Source organism: Chrysemys picta, chromosome 9 (genome assembly GCF_011386835.1).
Source record: "Chrysemys picta bellii isolate R12L10 chromosome 9, ASM1138683v2, whole genome shotgun sequence".
In the NCBI taxonomy this organism is placed as follows: domain Eukaryota; kingdom Metazoa; phylum Chordata; order Testudines; family Emydidae; genus Chrysemys; species Chrysemys picta.
The window spans coordinates 16,231,514-16,253,260 of NC_088799.1; the positions used below are offsets into that span (position 1 = coordinate 16,231,514).

The 21,747-nt window shown below is 40.8% G+C and overlaps 1 protein-coding gene across 1 annotated transcript; it reads right to left on the reverse strand.

The window, feature by feature from the left end:
- Window positions 1-5,271: 5,271 nt before the first annotated feature.
- CLDN11 (claudin 11) lies at window positions 5,272-21,013 on the reverse strand. The gene is made up of 3 exons (XM_005299248.4): window positions 20,520-21,013; window positions 17,421-17,585; window positions 5,272-6,438 (listed from the first exon to the last, which is right to left on the reverse strand). The coding sequence occupies exons 1-3, from the start codon at window positions 20,743-20,745 to the stop codon at window positions 6,206-6,208; spliced, it is 624 nt and encodes a 207-aa protein (XP_005299305.1). The 5' UTR covers window positions 20,746-21,013; the 3' UTR covers window positions 5,272-6,205.
- Window positions 21,014-21,747: the final 734 nt, after the last annotated feature.

The following is a 21,747-nucleotide window of genomic DNA, read 5'->3' on the forward strand; positions in this document are numbered from 1 at the left end:
TGTGTTTGTAATAAAACTTGAAACCAAACCAGATGGTCTGTGCTTTGAGTATGAGAGTTTTACACAGCCATAATGGAAATAGCCACACCCAAAAATCTGGATCCAGACAGCTCCAAACTCTGCAGCTGCGGGATTCAAAATCCAAATCCAGATCTAGAGGTTTTGCTCCAGCTCTGCAATCACTCAAATCAAAAATTCTGGATTTAAAATCCTGATGTTCCAAAGCAAACTTAAGCATCCATCAACCAAGAAACATCTTTTAATTGAAATCATCCCTTTAACAGTTCTAAACTGCAATGGAAGTTAAAAGCCTGAGCTGCTCCCTCTCACTGCACATGATGAACACAAGGTAAAAAGAAAGAAAGGTAAAGATATGTGAGGCAGGATTCGTGAAAATAAATATTGATCCACTTTTATGCTGTGACCAATAACATTTTTGCATTTTGCAGTCTGGGACTATCATGGAATAGTTGCCTTTGAGCAGTTCAGGCAGATGAGAGACTGAAGCCTTCAGCTGAACTGAACCCAAAGCAGAAATGACACTTGCATTTCTGCGAAGCAGAGACTTACAGGGTATGCAGATCACACCAGTGAGAGCAAGGAGGGTTCAGGGGAGCCATTTGACTGCATGGGTCTGCTGTATATTTTACTAAGAGCACTAAGAAGGTGTTACTAATTGACTTATAGTCTAGTATAAGCAAAGAAAGCTGGACAACATTCAACAGCCACTAAATTAAATTAGCACTGGCTGTGGGCCATAAATAAAAATAAATAAATAAATTAATGGAGATGTCCTATCTCTTAGAACTGGAAGGGACCCCAAAAGATCATTGAGTCCAGCCCCCTGCCTTCACTAGGAGAACCAAGTACTGATTTTGCCCCAAATGCCTAAGTGGCCCCCTCAAGGATTGAATTCACAACCCTAGGTTTAGCAGGCCAATGTTCAAACCACTGAGCTATCTCTCCCATCCTTTGCATACAGCGTATTTCTCATTCTGAGATTTGCAAGGAACAAGTCTCATTTTCCACTGCTGGTTTGGCTCTATTTTGTGAAAAATTAGAGTAGATGAAATGCAAAGGCGCTTTTCAAAGCAAACTGTTGTTGTACTAATGACATGCATTTAGGTTTACTAAAAACAAAGGCCAAGACAAAACTGAACTGAAGAGATGCCCTGTACTCTAATGGAATAAAGATACCTAGCACTTTATACTTTTCATCCACACCTTACATTCTCTCCAACTTACAGGCAAGGGATTTTGTCCAGGTTCAAACAATGAGCTAGTAGCAAGGCCAGGAATAGAACCTGGATCTCTTGACTGTCAGACAGCTGCACCCACTATCCTGGACCACAAAGTAAAACTGTCGCCAGTATGTGCCTTACGCAGGTGCCTATAAAAAAGGAGCAGTGAAGGTGTGGCAGAGGTTTAATGTGGAGGATGAAGCAAAGTGAGGTCACTGACTGAGCTCCAATCCAAACAAAGACATTTCATGCCAGACTATGACCAGCCCGTGTGAGTGAGCAATGAGACACATGCATCCTCCCCATGCCCTTGTGCCACCCACACGGGGGCAGCTGAAATTGCAGACCCTAAGCACAAGGACAGTTGCAATTCAACACTGGTAGCTGGCTGTGGAGGAACAGAAAAGCAGCTAATGTCCCCCCCACTCAAGACACTGGGCGGTCCTTGCTGTGAGGAACCATGCCTCTCAGCGCTCCACCTGGAATGATGAGCCCAACCTTCAATGGGAAGCTCTTGCTGAATGTCCCTATTTAGCTTTTACATTTCACTATTCATATTTGTGCTGCAATTTGTGCCACCTAATAGAGATACACCCCTCCTGCCCCGGGATGTAGCTGCGTAACCCTGTGTTCTAATCCTCAATTTACTTTTCAACAACTTGAGACACATTTTTATTCACAGAAAAAATACAATTTGAATGGGAGCTTGGTTAAAGCTTTGGGAATCAATAGATCTCTGGGTTTACCTGGTTTGTAGGTTGGTGTTCCACCAGCCTTTGCTGTGGGAATTCTCCAAGAGGCAATCACCTCCTTTGGCTCTCTGAAGAGGAGCTATTCAGCATAAAGCAGCATTCCCCAACGCACAATCCACAATCGCAGGCCAGTCTCCACAACGCTGCACATCTGTGTGTTACACATTCTTTCATGGTGCCCACATATCAAAGACAGCACTTATTGCTCCTCTTGAGTGTATACAACAACTAACTGTACCCGGCCTGTGATGTAATGAGCACAAGTGTTCTGCCAAAGAACTGGGCAGTTACAGTTCACATTGTGTACATTGTATAGAACAATACAACACAACAAAATGCCATGAGAGAAAACCACATTTGGGTCTGCTTGGCCCCGAAGGCAGCTCAGTACCAACACTATTTGTGTTGAGTCAGCCCTGGAGAGGAGGCTAAAATAGAGCTCTGAATCTGAACTCCCCAGCCCCCCACCCCCACCCCCAAAGCTTGTGGGAATTCCACTGCAGCCTGTGTGTCGTGGCGTCGGCCTCATTCTAATCAATACATTTAAAAAAAAACATTTAAAGTCTGAGATTGGTAACAGTACATTCACCTGGTTGTGCCATGCCCCATTTTCAATCCCTTTAAGCCTCCCAGCATGGCTTTCTGCAGGAAAGGAGAAGGGGGAGAGAGAGCTGAAGAGGCCAGTGTCCCATCTTTGTGAGCCGTGTTGTTCTAAGTACCTTGGAAGAGAAGGATTAAGGCACAACAAGGCCAGATCCACCAAAACGTTAATGGCCCATGAACAACCTTTCCTCCTAATCCTCCCCACTTCCAACCCTACCTCCTCTTAACATTCTTCCCCCATTCTGTCATATAACCTCCCCACCCCAGATGGACACTCCAATTTCTCCCATTCTTGAGTCTTCAACAGAGACAAGTTCAGCCATTTTGACCACCACCTGTGCAGACAACTGGCCAAAATTAGCCACTTCTTTCTCTAACTGCAGGGCCTGGATCCTAAGGGTTGTGCCTTAGTTCATCCATACTCCATCCCCAGGACCATTCAGTGTTTAGGTATCAGGAGATGTGTAGTCCCCATTCACTGCCTTTGCCAATAGCTACCATTTGTTTTCATTACTATATAGACCAAGCATGATTTCTTTAGTGTTCTTCCCTATTGACAGATCTGTTCCTGACGTCAGTAAGGAAGCACCAGTTGCCTTTCCATCTCCACTGTCAACGCTAGTGAATAATAAATAAATTACTGTAATAATATGCATTTCTACAGTGCCTCATGCCAGAGTATCATAAACATGAATTAAGCCTCACGACAACTCTATGAGGAAGGATTATTATTCCCATTTCATAGACAGGGAAACTGAGGCACAGAGCGGTTAAGTGACGTACCCAAAGCCATGAAGAAAGCAAGGTCTGAACAGGGATTGGAATTCAGGAGTTCCTGGCTCCCAGACCTGTGCTCTGATCAGCCCCCTCCCTTCTATTTGTAATGTCTTCCTAAGCAAGTCAAATGCCAGCATAGACCAGACAGTGCACTTGTCCTTCCTCATCATTCTTCAGAAGTAAATTTCTAGCAGTGTGTACGTCAGTCAACCTAGGCTGGAGTCAGGAATGCAGATCTGTAAAAGGGGAGCAGTAAGTGAAATCACCTGCAGTCAAAGATTATCCAGTAATGATCAAAACAGAAATCAGCAGTGTGTTCTAAAAGAAAGGCACCTCATATTGTTAACATTCCAATCAATATTTAGCCTTATACCACGTATGAAATAAATGGCTTGGGAAAGTGTTGCTTGTTATTATCTTAAAGTTATTGGTAAAAAATATTAGAGTAAATTGATGCTTAAGAAAATTCTTATTGCTCTCACCTATTTGCTTGAAATAGTTAGGATTCCTTCTCCCTCAATAAAATAATTCAGTTTAATTCTCTGTGTTCTGTTTAATGTATAGCAGTCATAAGAGGAAAAAAACCCAAAACGTTTGATCTGATTTCCCTGAGTACTTCAAAAAGGCATTTCCTTTGCACTGGAATCTCAGGAACATGAAGAAAGGTGTTGCTGCCAATGGGTATATTAATAAAACACAAAGGGCCAACACTCTAATCTTCGCTCAGTCAAAACTTCCATTGATTTCAATCCGGATTGTGCCTTAGCACACTAAGAACTGCAGCATTAGGCCCTCAGGGAATTTTTAGACACACACACGGGGAGAGATTCTCCTGTTACTGACACAGGGATGAACTGGGAATAACTTTGCTGAAATCAGTGAAGTCATTTTGGGGTGTAAGAAAACAATCCAGCTCAAGGTCTTTATCTACGGCATCATCCAAAATTCATTGCAGTCAACGGGAGCCTTAACTGGAGCTAACTTCAATGGGCCTTGGATCAGACCCTCAATCACTAAGGATATGTCACACTGCAGAAAAGGTATGTTCTTAATTCTGGTTAAAACAGGCATGAAGACACAGCAACTTGGCTTTTAACTCAGGTTAGCAGCTCAAGTTAAAGCCAATAGTGGAGCTGGGATTGAACTCGAGCTGCTAACCTAAATTAAAAGCAGAGTTGCCATGTCTTCACTACCATTTTAACTCAAGGTAGATAATTTGAGTTAAGAACACACTACTGCTTTTGCTAACGTCAGAGCTATTCCCTGTTCTAGTTCCAAGATTTGGTCTACACAGTTTTTGAATTGTTTCAACTATTTCAGATAAGGATGTGATTTAACAAAATAGTTAAATCAGTTCAGCCTACAGTGTGGACGCAATTAGGGCTTAATCATGCATCATTTAAATCAATGAGAGCTTGTTATATTATTTTATATTATTTATTATTAGAACATTGACTTCTATGGGCCCAAGTTCATGCCCTTACTCTGTTCTACATGTGCGTCTACTGGTATAGTTTATAAACCATACCCGTATAAGCACTTTTATAATGGTATAACTATGTCCACACTAGTGTGTTGTATCACTTTAACAATATTGATTTCTATGTTTTCCAGACATAGAAAAGATTATTGATAATTATGCTAACTCAAGCTACCATTTGGAATGTTAATACAAGGAATGAACAGTACTGTAAATACCCCCTGCACAGTATGATACTTAGTTTTGATAATTATAACACAGCATCAGAATGATACTGAGCAGTACAGACCAACTACAGAGTAGAATTACTCTCCCTGAATCACCAAGAAAATCCTTCAGAATCACTGGGAAAACTGAATAAAAACATAACAGGGAGTAGATATTTGCAGACACACAGAGAGGAAGAAAAAAGCCAGTGTTTGCACATACTTTGTTGTTTATTGTATAATATTTCATTTAAAGTACAAAGGCATCATCAGTATTCACTGGAATTTACTGTGTTTGTAACTGGTACATTATACTGCATGTTAAAAAAAAGTCCACTTTAAGGATGCAAGTCAGCACACAAATTAATTGGAATAAAGAAAATAAAGTTTAAAAAAAAATCAATGTAAAAATACTTTTTTTAGTAACTGATCTGTACCAAAAAAATAAATGGATAGTGGGAATTAGAGCCCCCTCATGTCATTTAAAGCTATATACAAATGCACCATTTACCTTGTAATTCAAACCTTTGGGTTTCATTTCCTTCATACTGATGAATTTAGAAAAACATTGTTACTAAAATGATCAAATTCCAAAAGAAGTATTTACAGAGAAAGGCAAACAACCTTCCCTCCACCCCCAATCTTACAAAAGAGAAACATTTGTGTGCCTGGAATGCACAGAGTCTCTCCCTGTCCCTGCCCTTTCCATCCTAACTTTGCCAAAGAAGTGACCTTGAGTGGGGGAGAAGCCTATGGTAATGCATTCAGAGAAGCTATCTGAGTCACTTTAACAGTGGGAAAGTGTCTCTTTTCTTCAACACTCCCATAATCAGGGGAGCTGGAAAAAAAGAATAACTAAACAACCACCAGCTAACGTGGAACTATCCAAGAGCATCATGAATGCAAGAGCTTAGGATGGATAATCAGCAAGAAGTAAATGGGGAATGGTCTGGTCTGAGTTGCTAGAGGTTTCTTTTAAGGGAAAAGTGGGGGTTTCATGCTTTATCAGGCATTCATGATGGGTTTTTTTTAAATCCTCTACTGTGGAGCTTGGCAATGGTGTGTGACAGTACAAGCAAACCCAAAGCACCCAAGTCCACCAGTAAAAGCATGTGATGATGAAGGCTCTGGGAGTCTCAAGATTGTTTATACATGAGCACTCTTAGCATGGGTAGGAGAGCTGGATCCCGACGCGTAGTAGAAACGATTTTCACCAAACGACTGAGCATCTCCTGAGCAACAGACGATGACGGAGCCACCAAAGAGGCAAAGGGCAGACCCAATCCAGCCAGTGTAAAGGGAGTATCCAAAACTCACAATTGTGGTCTCACGGTGAGCAGACACAGGGAACCAGATAGTTGCGACGATACCGCACAATGCTGGGGAGACATTAAAAACAACAGTAATTGCAGTACATAAATCCAGTCCAATCATAGATGTAGTCATGTGAACTATGTTAAACATATGTGAGGCACAGGCTTCTGCAGCTAGCCTGATCACAAGACAGACTGAGCAAATGCAATTCCCACCAAAGTCAATAAAAATGGCAATGTACTTAGCAGTTCAAGCACTGAGTCTTGATCCTGCATGGTACCTCCTGGGAGACAGAAAGTGCCCTTAGCTTCCACTGACATCAGTGACCTTCCAGGAGGGTACTGGGCACTTCACTGCAAGTTTGGAAGGATTCTGTTTTCAGTCCTTTAGGGACCTGGCAGATCACAGTAGATTTTACTGCTAGACCTTTATCCATTGGCACATTTTTGCAGGAGACTTAAGACCTGAGGGTCACTCACCATTGTTTAACAATCAACATTCAATGAATGTCAAGATGTGCAACAGATTCAGGAATAAACTTACAGATCACAATATTTCACAATATTCACTTCTTAATATTTCAGTTTTAAGCAGGATGGAATAGCAAATTCCTTGTCAGGTCCTCACTCTCTCTTCCTATCAGTTAATGCTGCTTCCTCTATCTATTTTGATGGTTAACAATGAAACTCAGGTTATGATCCAGTTGGTGGGGGGGAGGGGAGAGAACATTGCCAATATTTATCAGTTCAAATTTAACCCTTTCAAGCCTATCTACAAACCATTAAGTGCTACTAATGAAAGTCACTTGACCAGTAAGTTTAAAAGCACAATAAGAGAGGAAGAAACAGTGGGTATGAAATCCTGGCCCCACAGAAGTCAATGACTTCTGACTTTAATGACTTCTTGCAATTGACTCCAATAACCGGTAAAGATATGCAGTGAACTACCCATTCTTCCCAGTTAACTTTTGGGCTGGCGAGGGCGGAGGAGAGTGGTTATATTTCGAATGGCTTTTGAGGCCTTACTTTGTTGCTTTTAGTGCTGAAGAAAACAAACAAAGGCACTGGCATCTGACTGGTAAAATGGTATTAAAATGCATACTATCAATAGACCATCCAACCAGAACTTAATATAGCAAAACACTTGGAGCCTGACACTCATTGCCCACAGCTCATGTACACCGGAGCAAAGTGCTACCAGATCAGAATGACACCCATTTTACACAGATGTAAATAAATACACAATCCCAATCCTAGTGTCTCAGCAGATTTAGCAATACTACTGACAGGAAAACCATCCTCCCAAAATACAGCCAGTTGGGATTGGTCTAGTTGAGGCACATGACGCTATAAATTATGCAGTGAGTTTCCAATTGGTGCGGATCATCGCTAGTAAATAAGTATGATTTTCTAAACTATTATCCATATCAACAAATAAAGAGTAACTGGTCTGAATATTTTACAGTTAGTGCACATAGAATACATTTGTGCGTAGACTCCATGGGCTATTGACAAGGTAGGCAAATTAATTCTCCTTTTGCTTCCCTCCATTTATCTACTCCAAGCTAAGGCTAAGATCACATTCAATAGTTCAGTTACTTTCCAAGGTCTAGCTCCCAATGAAGTCCATGGAAAGACTCCCAGTGACTTCAGTGAGAGCAGGATCACACAGAATGCAAAATGACGCTATTGTGATATATACAGATGTTAAAAATCACTGCTACCGATTAGAAAATAAGCTAAATGGGCCCTTTTCATAAACACACCATAGAGGTTAGAGTATGCAGATACTTCATAGTCCTTTTATATTGCATAGTAGAAGGAATATTTTGCACTTGCACTATGCACTTGCATAACAGAAACCTGTTGATATTCACCCCTTCTTGTCAACTGTTGGGAATAGGCCACATCCACCTTGATTGAACTGGCCTCGTTAGCACTGACCCCCGACTTGGTAAGGAACTCCCGTCTTTTCATGTGCTGTAATATATATACCCGCCTACTCTATTTTTCACTCCATGCATCTGATGAAGTGGGTTTTAGCCCACAAAAGCTTATGCCAAATAAATTTTTTAGTCTCTAAGGTGCCACAAGGACTCCTCGTTTTTGCAGAAACCAGAGACTTGCACTGTCTGTGTATTCAATGTGTGTAGTTTAGATGTGATGGGTGCAGCCTATTTTTCCTTGAGAAAACAGTGAGTGTGCCCTCCCTTCCCCATTGTCCTTCAGTCCCTCTGTGGGTTCTCATGAACCTTATCTTCAGTATTTGAACTAAGTAACCGGCCGAAGGGGTGGGAAACTGAAGGTGGGAGGATAAAAGCTTTCTAGGAGAGATCTGAGCAGAGTGGAAGAGCGAATGTAGGAATATCCTCACAGGCATTTAAAGAACACCAAAGAAACCACTTGCCATTTGGTGCAATCTGATGCATTCCAAAGACAACATATAGAAGTTTAATTAGAACTGGAAGGATTAGGTATTTATCGGTAAATGTCAGTTTCACCATAAATACACAAATTGAGGAAAAGAAAGAAAAATGCTGCTTGACAACATATTAGAGTTTGATTTAAGGATATTTACTTTGTATATTTTGATGTGATGTTGACAATTTGTGTATTAACAGTTATAAAGCTTTAACAAGTCCTTGAGATTTAAAAAGTTATTAAATAATTATTGTCTGACCCCACATTGTCTGAGCCTCCCATAATTTCCGACAACTGTGAACATTTAAATAGAAAAACTGAAAAAAATGCTTAAAACACACCATTTTGCAGCTACTGTGAAAATTTTAATGGAAAAGAATGTTAAAAAATAAACATCGATTTACCCATTAAAATGATTTAAAATAAAAATTAAATTCTGCAAAGCTTAAGCATAGTTATGGCCCAAGGATAAAAGTCATCCCTGCAATGGATGATTTGAAGGTATTCAGAAATAAGGCGAATTCCATAGGAGGCAGAGAAAACCCATCTCCAGTTCAAATGTAAAAGCAATATCTATTGGTAAGCAAGTAAAATTTATGTGTCAGATCCTCAGCTGAAATAAATCAACATAGCTCCACTGATTTATGAGCCAAATCATCAGCATAGCTTAACTGACTTCAATTCATATGAAAACTATATGCCTCCGACCCATCAGAAGAAAATCCTAACAAAACTCTCGCCTTTTATTCCTATTCCTTAATTACAAACTATGCAGGTTAGGACTGATTCTCTTCTTGTTTGTACTAGGAGCAATTACAGAGAAGTCAATAGAGTCACCCCAGAGTAAGTGAGCAGAGACTCGGGCCCCTTTCTCATTATTATTAAACTACTCTTCCTTGAAAGGTTAGCAATATATGCATTTAGGAAGTGCCTCACCACTCAGGGCACCATAAACCATACTTCAACATAAACATAATATAGGCAAATTAAAAACACTCTCAGAAAACTCAGAATAAGCAACAAGAAGGAATCAGCTGTAAGGGAGAAAGTCAAAAAAGGAATGGAGATGGGAAAGATAAGAGGAGAGATGGACAACAATATTCAGGTTAAAAAATAGCTTGAGGGGAAAAAAGCTCAGACTTCTTTTTAAGGGGTCAGAGAAAGGTGAGACAGATTTTAACTGGGGAGCAAATTCCGCTTTCCTGTGGGGGAAGATCTATAGAATTTAGTAGGGACAGAACCAACAGGGATCTATAGAAGTTACTCTAAAAACCTATAGAATTAAACAGAAAATGAGATCCTTTTTCTGGGCTTTTGAACCATCTTGTAGGATTCTATAACAAGGATTGAAATCTATTAAATTCTACTGCAGAGGGTTTTTTTAAATGAAGTTCTATAGGATTTCTTCATAAAGTTGCAGGCATGGTACAATGGCTTTCCAGTCTACAGCATGATTGTGATGCCTATGAAGCAGTTGGTGTGTGAACACAGATGTCCCCAGGTTATAGAGGAAGTTTCACATACAGCCAGAGGCCACACCCTTAAGGGCTTTAAAAGCCAATAGTGACCAACTGAAAAACAATGCAGCACTTTATAGGCAACCAGGGTCAAAAAATACAGTTTGGCATAATATGATCATGGCTGTTCAAAGCAGTGAGAAAACATGCCCCTGCATTCTGAACATGCTCATTGCTATATGAGTTCATAATAATCACCCTCACTAAGGGTCTATCACTGATCCTGCAAACATTGAGTGCTCTTAACACCCATTGAAGGCAATAGGAGTTGAGGATACTAGGCACTCACAGGATTGGGCCCTAAAACAATACTTCTTTATGGCTCATACATCTGAGAAGAATCAATCTGCTAATATTTTATTTCCTGCAGGAGCAAGCTGTGCTGGACTCAGTCCTTGTGGCTATCAGGGAATCAGAGCAAAACAATAACAAGACTATGGCAGAGTTACAGGTTTCCACCAACCGTATTAAAAGATATCTTGAGGCTGTGTCAAAAATTAAAGTTGCAAGGGGAAAGGTGGGGAAAGAAAAAGGAAAACTGTTTGGTTAAAACAGAGAACTAATGAGTGAAAGCAGAAATTGCAACCCCAATCGCTGCAGTTATTATTAGAGAAAATATTTGTTTATGGAAAAGAGAGGAACATTTGAAGGATGCTAATAAAGCCAATAATAATTTTGAGCCTCCCCACAGAGAAAGGCCCAGTGGATTTTAAAGGACATTTTTGGGGAAAAAACTGGAATTTGTCCTGCATGTAGGTCAGCTTTATTTGATTCTTACAAACAAGAAAATCCATGAGCTTCTAATGTTTTCAAACATGAATGTATCAACTGAGAATCTGCAAAGCCATCTGATGGCTCATGTAAAAAGCTTCTTTGTTGCCCACAAAGGGTACAATCATCTTTTCTTTTCTGTCGGCACGGGGTAAAAAAATATATATTTATGTCCATAGACTATAACAGCCTTATCCTTCCAGACCTCTCCCCCACAACACAGGACAGAAGAAAACACTTGCTCTGATATGAGAAGAGCTCTCAGGGTCATCGAAACAATAACATCTCTTGTATATGTGGCTAAACTGTGTGCAAACCACCTTATTTTGATGTTGACAATGTTGGGAAACTCTGTGCAACACAAGCCAATCAAAGACACTCTATGCGTCAGTTTCACCTCCCCACATTTGGTTGTCACCAGCTGCCACCAGTTCTAAATGAGTCTGTTGATCCTGATGAGGGATGTGCTCAAACTCCGCTGGATTTGCAACACTTTGCAGGGTAACATTTCAATTTAAATCCCACAAGAAATATTGGGAAAGTACATGCCACAATTTCAATATTTCTACAAGCCAGCGGGCTCTGATTTTACTCTGGAAGTGACAGAGAGTAGGATTCAAGAAAACTTGGTCTGTATAGCAATGCAAGGAAAAGGCAGGAGTTTTTGTAGGTAATTTTTAGGCAGGATTCAGGGTTTACTGAAATAGGTTTCCCTACAAGCTGTCTGAATATAAACTGCCCCTATTTCTCTTTTCCTGCTAATACTGCCTAGGATTTTGACTAAGCCAGCCCACGACCCCTCACAAATGAGACTGGGCACTGACACGCAATACATTTATACTTGCTCCATCATGCTATTGTAAATTCATATTGTCATATCCTCCACATTAAATCCCAACCATGCCATTAATATGTTGATTGGCCATGTACTTGCAGGGGTTCAGACCACTGCACTGAAACTCAATCTTCTGCATTATAAACTTAATTTAATTGGGTGGTACATTCATCTAAACAGGAAGCATAAAAGGGGTTGGGGGCTGGTGTGGAGGATAGAGCAGTTTGAATCTAGCTTGACATATTGTCAAGGGGAGTGAGTCCCCACTATCTGCCTTACTCTAAAAGCACTGGAAAGTATCCGCAGAAGAAATAAGTAAAGACAGTGTATATTAAAACAGTGTTATACTTGGGGAGGGAGAGTGTCACTACACAGGGAAATTTCCTTGAAATCTGCCTCAATATGTCTCCTGTTCTCCCCTATTCAGAGTTATACAGAGCGAGTTTCCATGATCCTCATTCTACCCAAATGGCAGCTTCCCAGTTCTTTAATAGAATTTTGGGTTTCTTTTTATATTAAACACGTCTTTTAAAACAAAATGAAATTATTCTGGATTCCCAAAGGGGAAACAATCTGGAGTTTTCCTTTAGAGTGTGTGAGGATTAGCAGAAATTTGAGATTAAAAAATAAAAGGCAATCTTTCTTTCTTGACTGTGATAATTTTATTTTAAATGTGACTTTATAACATTCAAAACTATCAGACTTCCAAGAATGGGGCTATTATGAGAGAACTGGCTGACCCCAATTTAATCTTTTGCAGACTTTCCATTATTCAACGTATGAAACAACCAATGTGGTTTTCAGTTGTCTTAATTTTCAATATCAGAATAGTAGGTTTTGGGTTTTTTTCAGCATCCGTTATTTCAGACCCCACCCAAACTACACTAGGAAATTGACCTTTTGTTATCAGCAGTGGGTCCCCAGAAAACAAGTATCAACAGTTTGGCTGCTAGTCTGTTTTTTGTTCCATCAACACTAGCAGTTTAACTGTTTTCAGCACTGAATCAGAGGGAATCACTTCTGACAGCTGTTTGCAGCAAGGATCAATTCCCTAGTACAGACGGGATTAAAGCAGACATAAAAATGTACGTCAGCATGCAAGATAGAGAGGTGTGCACATGTACAATTGTTCTTACTGCAGCCTTGCTATTTTCAGTGGACATTAAATCAATGGAATATCTGAGCCCACTATTTTCCTGGCAAGTTTTCAGTAGTTATTTTAAATTCCATAATGTGTATCACAACCTCTGTTTTTCTTTTTAACAATTTCAGTGCTAAACGCACATCAATTTCTTAAATTAATAGGGATATTTACAGTGTTGGCAACTCTTGTGATTTCAGCTCAAGTTTCACCATATTTGGCTTTAAGCCTGAGATTTTTTTCAGCCTTCACGTAAGAAAAAAGTAAGTTTTTAGTCCTCATGGTTGTTCAAAAAAGTTTGAAAACATGAACCACAAAGGTTCAATAATCCGACAGCAAATAAAAACAAGCATTTTAATCCAATCTCATGATTTTTGGGGCCTGACTCATGACTGTTGAATGCTATGGGCTGGCAACACCATATTTGTTTTTCAGAGGACAAATCATTAAGCTGCGGTAGTACCAAAGTCATGTACTGGTGTCCAATATTCACATTCCAAGGACACTGCCTGGCCAAATTTAGGTGTTGTAAAAATTAATTTTAAAAAGCTTATGATGCATTCATGATTTTTGTAATCTAACTGAAGCAGCTTTATTTTAAGCATTTCCCTGCAATGCCCACAATTGAAACATTGCAGCACTATGCTACTGCAAGAGAGCCAGAAAGTGAGAGTGATTTGAAACTGATTAGAATAAAAAGCAAAACTGACTACAGTAATATATTTTCATTGTTGGAACAGTGAAATGCACAGAGTAAGCAAGGTTGTACTGGAAGGTGCTATACTAGGGCCAAAGGGATTAGAGCAGACAACATGAGAAGTAGAAAGTAATATGTATGGTTTTAATCAGTATTATTGGTAACATGGGTTAGGAAATTTGTTTATTTTTATTTATACAGCACCAAACATCTGCTAGGCTCTTCAGGGCTTGATCCTCCTGAACACACTCCACTCCCATTGACATAGGTAGTCAACACCTTGCAGGACGGAGCCCTTACAGACAGTGGGACTGATTCTGATCTCATGTACACGAGAGAGTATAAGGAGTTATTCCATTGGTCTCAATGGAGAAAAACCAGTGAGCGATCAGAATCATGCCTAATGAGTATTAATTGGTCCATGTCATTTGAACATTAACACTTTCTTTTCTCAAAGGAGTTGCTAGGTTGGAAATTTACAGTATGTCTACTCTACAGCTGGGAGTGTACATCCCAGACAGGGTAGATAACACATGCTAGTTCAGCTCAAGCTAGCATGCTTAAAAATGGCAGTGTGGACAATGCAGCACAGGTGATGGCACAGGCTAGTCACCCGATTACAAGCCCACCCCACCCCCTGGGTCTGTGTTCAGGTGGCTAGTCCGTGCTACTGCCCATGCTGCAAAATCCACAGTTATTGTTAGAGTGCTAGCTCAACACAATTGGTCTGTGTCTGTCTACCCTGGCTGGAAGCCACCCCCCAGCTGCAGTGTAGACATACCCTTACTTACTGTGACTGAGAGTATGGTATTGCAGTGGGTGCTTCTATGGCAATGTATTTTGCTTTTCTCTGGATTTAAGGAGCCAGGTTCTCCTCTCATTTATATTAGTATGAATCAAGTGGAATTACACCAATGTAAAACCAGTATCAGTGAGTAGCGATCTGGGCCCAAGAAGCCTACCTATGAGCACATGGCACAGCACTGTTTACAATAAGAGATTTCAGTTCTTTGCATCATAGGCTAACACAACATTATCATTGTAATTTGTTACCCGTTTGTCTGTCCCCTGCTTTCTGAGTGAAATCCTATCACTCAGTCAGCTGGAACAAACTCCTCACAAATAATGAGAAAGTAACTGAAATCTCAGGAAGAAAAGAATTATAAGCCAGACCCTTTTTCATCATCTGCAGATCCAGAGGGCCCTGATGCAGCCACAGGATTTCTGGAACCTACCCAATCATTCACATCCAGCTCTGCTTGGACTCCTGTGTCCCAATGAGAGTGAGGCTAAATTTTTCAACCAAAACTTCTTAGGTGAAAAATGCAGATTGGTGACACTGAAACATTTCACAATTTTGTGTCAATTTTGCCAAATTGTTTTGGTAAAAAAAAAAATTCTGAAAAAAATAGAAATGTTTTGTTTTAGCATTTTCAAAATGTAGCATTTTGATTTTTCAATACAAAATGACTTTTTGTTTTGAGATTTTCCTTTAATTTATTTTTTAAAATCTAAAAACATTAGAAAATGTTCCAAATCTAAACAAAACATTTTGTTTCAGGTCAGGGAAACATCTGCTTGACCCCAAACAAATTTTTGTGCTGACTTTTTGGAATTGGTAGTGAACCGAAAAATCCATTATTCAGACCTCTCTCGTCCCGATTTTATGGTAGGGCTAGCGGATCCATCTCTACTCAGATTCACCAACCACTGTACCCCACAGAGCTGGGACACACAAGCCAGGACTATTTCCCCCCTCCTGCCTCTCCTCCACCAGGATCCCCCTCTGCCAAGCTTGGCTATTTTGGTGCTCAAGATTTTAGACTGTGGTCAGTGATAAGTTCACACATTACATTAACCCTCTATTTTGACTCCCTACAATAGGGATGGTCTGGCAAACCCACATAGGGCCTATATATCTGATTTTAGGGACACGAGTCACAACAATATCCTTTTAAAATCCAGATGCACTGCTATAGGCTCCGGTAGCACAGGCATGGAATCAGTCTCACTATACATTACATTATTATCCTCTGACCAGTGGCCTGTTAAATCACTCTGGGGACTCAGCCCAGTTCCCAGTGTGCCACACTGGGGCAAAACCTACCATCATACCCTTGTTGGAAATCTCAGGAGAGAGCCCAAGGACTGAGCAGGCATGGAGACTCAGTCTAGTTATGGAAGGGATTCCCTCCAGGTCAGGGATGAGAGGAGCTGCCCCTCTTCCAAGGACTTCAAATGGACTTCTCCAGAGTGCTCTTCAAAAACATTAAGTCACCTGGTTTTTTTATAGGTGCTTAGTTTTTGTTTAGTTTTTAGTTGCTGGAACTATTTACAAAATGAACAGCAAACTAAAGGCTAAACTCAGAACTGGAGGGGACTGTGACTGGAGCTGTTCTGCTGTGCTCACTCCTCTTTAACTGACTAACCCTTGTGTTCGAATCCCCAGCCCTGGCATGTGCTGCAGCCGTTCATCAGTTCCCAAGCCCCAGCACTGACTACCTCTGCTGTGGCAACTACACCCAGTGTTCACTTTAATTAAAAAAAAAAACAACAACTGCATGATGTCAGTGCTGGCTGCCACGCTGAGAAAGCCAACGACAAGGCAGAGCTTGCACAAAGAGGCCACTTTCCCTCGCCCCGCCTCCTCTGCTAAACAAACTGATAAAAACAAGGCACCAAGGCTGTTGTCGAGATGACGAGGCCTCAAGAATACACAGGTGTTACCCTTGGGACAATGAGCTTCACAGTCCAATTCTGGTCAAAACAATCTCCCACTCAGTTACAGAGAAAGGGAGGAAATTGTGAGAGTAACTCAGAGTCAAGGGGGAAAGGGCAAGACTGATGGGGCACGTAGAAAAGAGCTGCTGAGGTTATGCGGGCACATGTCTTTGCCCTCAACTTTATACCCTATCCTGTTATTGAAGCCAGTATGCCTGCAAGACTTGCCCCTTCTTAATCCTGCTTTCCTCACCCTTGCACCTCAACTTATTTTTATGTGATTGCACCTGTGATGCTTCACAGGTACTGAGCTAGGACAAGGAAATTTGGGGCTAGTCTTTTTCTCTAAGCAACTTTGGGGCAATGGGCAGGGGTGCTGGAACAATTTTTATAGTGGGGGTACTGATGATGAAAACCAGGCATTTGAGGTTTGTTATTACTACTTGAAGCTGGGGGTGTGGCAGCACCCCCAGTTCCTGCACCCCTGGCAATGAGAATCTAATTCATTTCCCCTCTCTCCCCTCCCTTATCCCGCAAACATAGTAACACTACTGCAGGCTAGCTAGCCAAATCAATCACCCATGGGCAGCTGTGTATCTGTCACTACTGATCACCCTACTGTAGACTTGTGCTGGGTGCTTTACTTGGAGCAAGATGCCAAAGGACTCCTTAAGACAATGCACAGTAGGGTTTAGAAACCCTTCTCCTCCCACCACCATCATTCATTGCTTCTTTTATTTGTTCTCCTCCTCGTGTTTATGCATTTGTTTTCTCCAACAGACTATGTAGTTAGTCCACTTGTCCAGACTGTGGTTAGGCCAAGCCCAGACAGCCATGTCTTCTGAGCGATGGATCAGGTAATCTCCTGCCTATTCAGTTTGTACAACATGTTATCCTTAAATCAAAAGAAGGGAAGTATGTCCAGGGGCCAGATGTGCACCTTACCCAAGAGAATGAGCAGGATTCCTCCCAGCTGGGAACGCCGGTACTTGGCAGCTCCGGGCTCATGGCCCATCCGAATACAAGGCAGAACAGTCAGCAGCAAGAGAACAGCAGGGAGGCCCAGCACTGTGGCAGCAATCATCAGTGCTCGGCATGCCTGGACATAGCCTGTTGACAAGGACAGGAAGCAGAGTCTCGATTAATAAACAAAAACAACAGGAGGAGATATTCAGCCAAACACTCCTATATAACTAACTACCTAACTACCAAGAAGCTGGGGAGCAGAGGAGAGGACAGCAAGGGAAGAATTTGGTGTGGGAGGAATTTTCCTAGGTTCCCAATCCCTAACACAGAAATGACCTGCTTAACAGCAGAAATTTAAAATGGAGGTTCTCAGACAGTGGTCCATGGTCCACACCACAAAACCCATCCGGGTGGTCTGCAAAATGAGCGCATTCAGGGTCATTTACATTCTTATAACTTAGGGATATAAAACCACCCCGACATAGCTGAGATATGGGACAAAACCCAATAGATCCTGAAGGGAGCATCAAGTAAGGAAATGATCAACTCTGTAACATCAAACCTCTTTCTCATAAACCTATGGTAGCCTCTCCTAGGAGGTATCTAGGGGGTTTGGACTTCCAGCAGTGAGGACGGGCACTGACCCCCCACCAAATCAATGGAACTTCAGTGATAGCTCCACTCTGTACTTCACTGTATAATATTCCAGTGCTGTTGAAGCCCCCCAAACACAGTGGAGGAAAACGTCCAGAGGCTTTGATCAGCCGGTCTAGATCAGGGATTGAGAGATGGGCACCAGTTCTAACAAATAGGAATTCCACAAATCCCTAAGGCCAATATGGATATCAAGGGATTCAAAGGTTTAATAGGCTGAACCCCCTGTCACTTCAGTGGGCAGGTAAACCATGTCCTCTACTGAGCTTCCTGTCACCTATGCAACAACAGCCTAACACAAGACAGCAGGAGATTACAGAGCTCTTGTGAATGTAAGCATCCCAGGACATGGCACTTGTCATTTATATTTGTCTGTGAAGTGCCATATGCTCCTATTATAACTAACGGAGCAATTACATACATAATAATAATGCTAAAATTTGCTTTTGTTAAAAGGGTCACCTTTTGGCTTTGGTACAAAGTTTGTTCCTATTGTTGGGAAGTCTCCTATGCTCCGGACACAGTCTTAATGGGATAGGGAGGTTCTAGGGGAAATGCACATATACTCCCAGCTCCCATTCCTATCCTGTCCAACAGAAGGAAATGACAGCACTGCTATAGGAGAGAGGATTCATGAGTTCAGGAACTCTGATTATACCACACAGTATATCTGCAAACAGTGCCTTGAATCAAGAGTCACAGAATTAATTATCATGCAGATGAGAAACCAGGGTTCAAGCATTTTCCTCTTCTTGGACATGTAGATTCTGTGTACGTTTGAACATCTGCTTGAAAACAAACTCTTTAAAAAGTGCATGGTAAATGAGACTGAAAAGCCCTGTGTGATTTCAGTAGAATCGATCCCAGTTAAACATACATACACACACATTCATTTTAAATCCTTTCAACTCATTCAGTAAGAGGTACCGTGTGGATTTCAGCTACTAGACAAATCAGGATAAATTAGTCCCTGATATATACCCACTGGTATTTAAGAAGTTACTGCAAAAGAAGTATTTTGGTCTATGAAGTATATGTTATTTTTGTTGAAAAGGGGCATTGTTTTCTGCTGCTGCTGCTAAAAGATTTATTTACCTATAAATGAAAGTTTAATTGTACAACTTTTTTTCTTCAAGGCAGGGGTTTTCTTAGTGTCTTCTACAGCAGCAAGCATATTGGCAGTTTGGCACTATACTAGCAATAAACAAGAAGGAAAATTTACTAAAAACTAAGGCACAGGAAAATAAACAGAAATATAAGCTGAGTCTAATTAGTTACTATGGTGGTGGACACTACAAGAAACCCTGTGATCAACAAAATTTAGTGCTCTGCAACATTGACTGACTGACAATATCTGAAACAAATCCAGAGCCTTTCCACCTTCACTGAAACTCTCTTCAGAGCACCTTTTAAAAATGTGAACAAATAAGGAAAAACAATTCACTGAAAAGTGGCTGGCAGACCTCCTCCTCCCCCTCCAGAATTGTAGGGAGGAGGTGTCTGAGAGTAGCTACACACAATCCAGCCAAAGTCACAGAACAACAAAGAAGTGTTACAAAATTGATGGTGATGGAAATGGATAACGCTACCAGCTAGCTAAACTATTTACAGATGCCAAGATTGTACGAAGAATCCATATGCTGAGGTCCAGAAGTTTGGTTAGTTAGCACAAAGGGACATATTCAAACTTAGTGACACATCATGTTTAAGTTGGACTTTAGTGTGAAATTAGTTTAGCAAATTACACAATTAGCAAATATCAACAGTAATTAAATATAGCAAATAGGCATAACTATAATTAAAAGTTCAATATTGTATAGTCTTAATAGGAGCAGAAAGCACTTGAATATCAAGACTTAGTCTTCTAAATTAAAATCAGTCGTTAATAATCTAGTATTAAAATTAATTATACTCATCAATATGTTAATACAGTAGATCTATATTTGTAAGAGCAGCCTATTTATTTATTTATTTAAAAAACTTTAGTTTTTGACTTCAGATAATAAAATTAATAGAAATAATTGTATAATTCAAAACTCTAGGCCATATCCTATTATTATAATGTATTGTTTGTATGGCAGTAGCACTCAGAAGACTCAGTTATAGACCACGAGAGAGAGAGAGAATTAGTGTATCAAGAATGATAGCAAATAAGAATAAAAAATAAAATAGATCATTGACAGTGTAATAAAATAGAACCATACCTAAGACATAATTAAAATATTAACCATAATCTATCTTTAATATTAGCTGTAACTATAGGATGGTATCAATCTAATAGAATTTTGAATTCTATGTGTATTATAATTAGTGGGTGAGATCCTGCACTGTTGAAATCAATTGGAGTTTTGCCATGGTCTCACTCTGGAGCAGGACTTGTCCCTTCATCTCTGTATCAAAAGGGAGACAACGAGGAGCCCATACCTGGCAATATGAGGATGTCCACTAGTGGCTTGCAGTGATAGAGCCCTGTTGCCATGACACAATCTGCCCACAGCCCTTTGGATCCCAGCTCGTCCATCTTCCTGCAAGTGGTGATGGTGTAGCCACAAGTCACGACCCACTCATTGGTGGCTGTTGTCACGATCACACCAATCCAGCCGACAAAACTAGAGACAAATCCAACTAGGTGCAAGCAGGTGGCAACCATGTTAAGCTGTCAAGCCAGGCAGCTGAAAGGAAAAGCACAAAAAGTAAAGAGTAAAGGGGATGACTGAGCTTTGTAAGCTGGAGCAGCCTTGATGCTGAAGAAAACAAGTGCTGGGACCTGCCCTAAGCTGTCAGCAGGTAGCACTGGAGTTTGGTGTAAGCAGATCCTGAGTGGTGCTCTAGTGGCAGGGATGCCTCTGATCAGTTCAGCTTCTGGGAGTGGTTGGAACTCCTGCCAGCCCCACTGACAGAGAGGGGAGGAGTAACACAGGGAGCCCTACTTCTTCCAGCTAATCAAGGAGCTGAAAAACAAACTAGCCAATCAGAGTGCAGGAAGGGGTGGAGAAGAGAAGGGTACAGAAATGTAGACTTATCCCATTCCTATTACCTTCCCTTGGGGGTCCTATGTTCTTGTCAGAGAACTAAACCCATCAGAATGTAATAGAGTTGAGTGTGGCTTTGCATTTGTATAAATACATTCTCTCTCGCGCGCACGCTAACTGAACTAATAAAAGGAAAGGCCAGAGCTTTAATAAAAAAAAATCAAATAGTTGGACTATTGGAAATGCAGAAGAAAGTGGAGGTTAAGCAACATTGTGGGGCTGACTACAGGGCATCACACTAAGACACTCCCAGTGGAATGGAGTGGGGAGGGAGGGAATAGAGCCGGTAGATAAAGTTACTGGAAAGAAGAAATTGATCTTCTTACTAAAACAGAAGCTGTCTGTAGTAAGCAGCCTAGTGAAGATCAGTCATATTTTCCTTGGGATCTTTTGTGATGCCTTCTCTGTAGATGGAAAGAAAGAACAGACAAGTTCCTGCACTACCTCTACTGTGCCTCAGTTCTCAAAGTACTTTGTAATTCAGACTCAAAATGACTCACTGATCCACTGTACAGCATCTTATTATTTCTGCTTCTGAATCATGAGACCCAGAATAACGGATTATCCTCTCATAATTACTTAAGTTTGTACGTTTCAGGTTATTTATTCTGTAAAGAGAG

What these genes read in the sequence shown, in the direction of transcription:
- CLDN11 (XM_005299248.4), bottom strand. Translation starts at nt 20,745, where the DNA reads ATGGTTGCCACCTGCTTGCACCTAGTTGGATTTGTCTCTAGTTTTGTC. An exon ending in GGACATCCTCATATTGCCAG is followed by an intron (nt 17,586 to 20,519) that starts GTATGGGCTCCT and finishes CCTTGTCAACAG; the next exon opens with GCTATGTCCAGGCATGCCGA. An exon ending in AATCCTGCTCATTCTCTTGG is followed by an intron (nt 6,439 to 17,420) that starts GTAAGGTGCACA and finishes ATGTCTCCCCAG; the next exon opens with CATTGTGCGGTATCGTCGCA.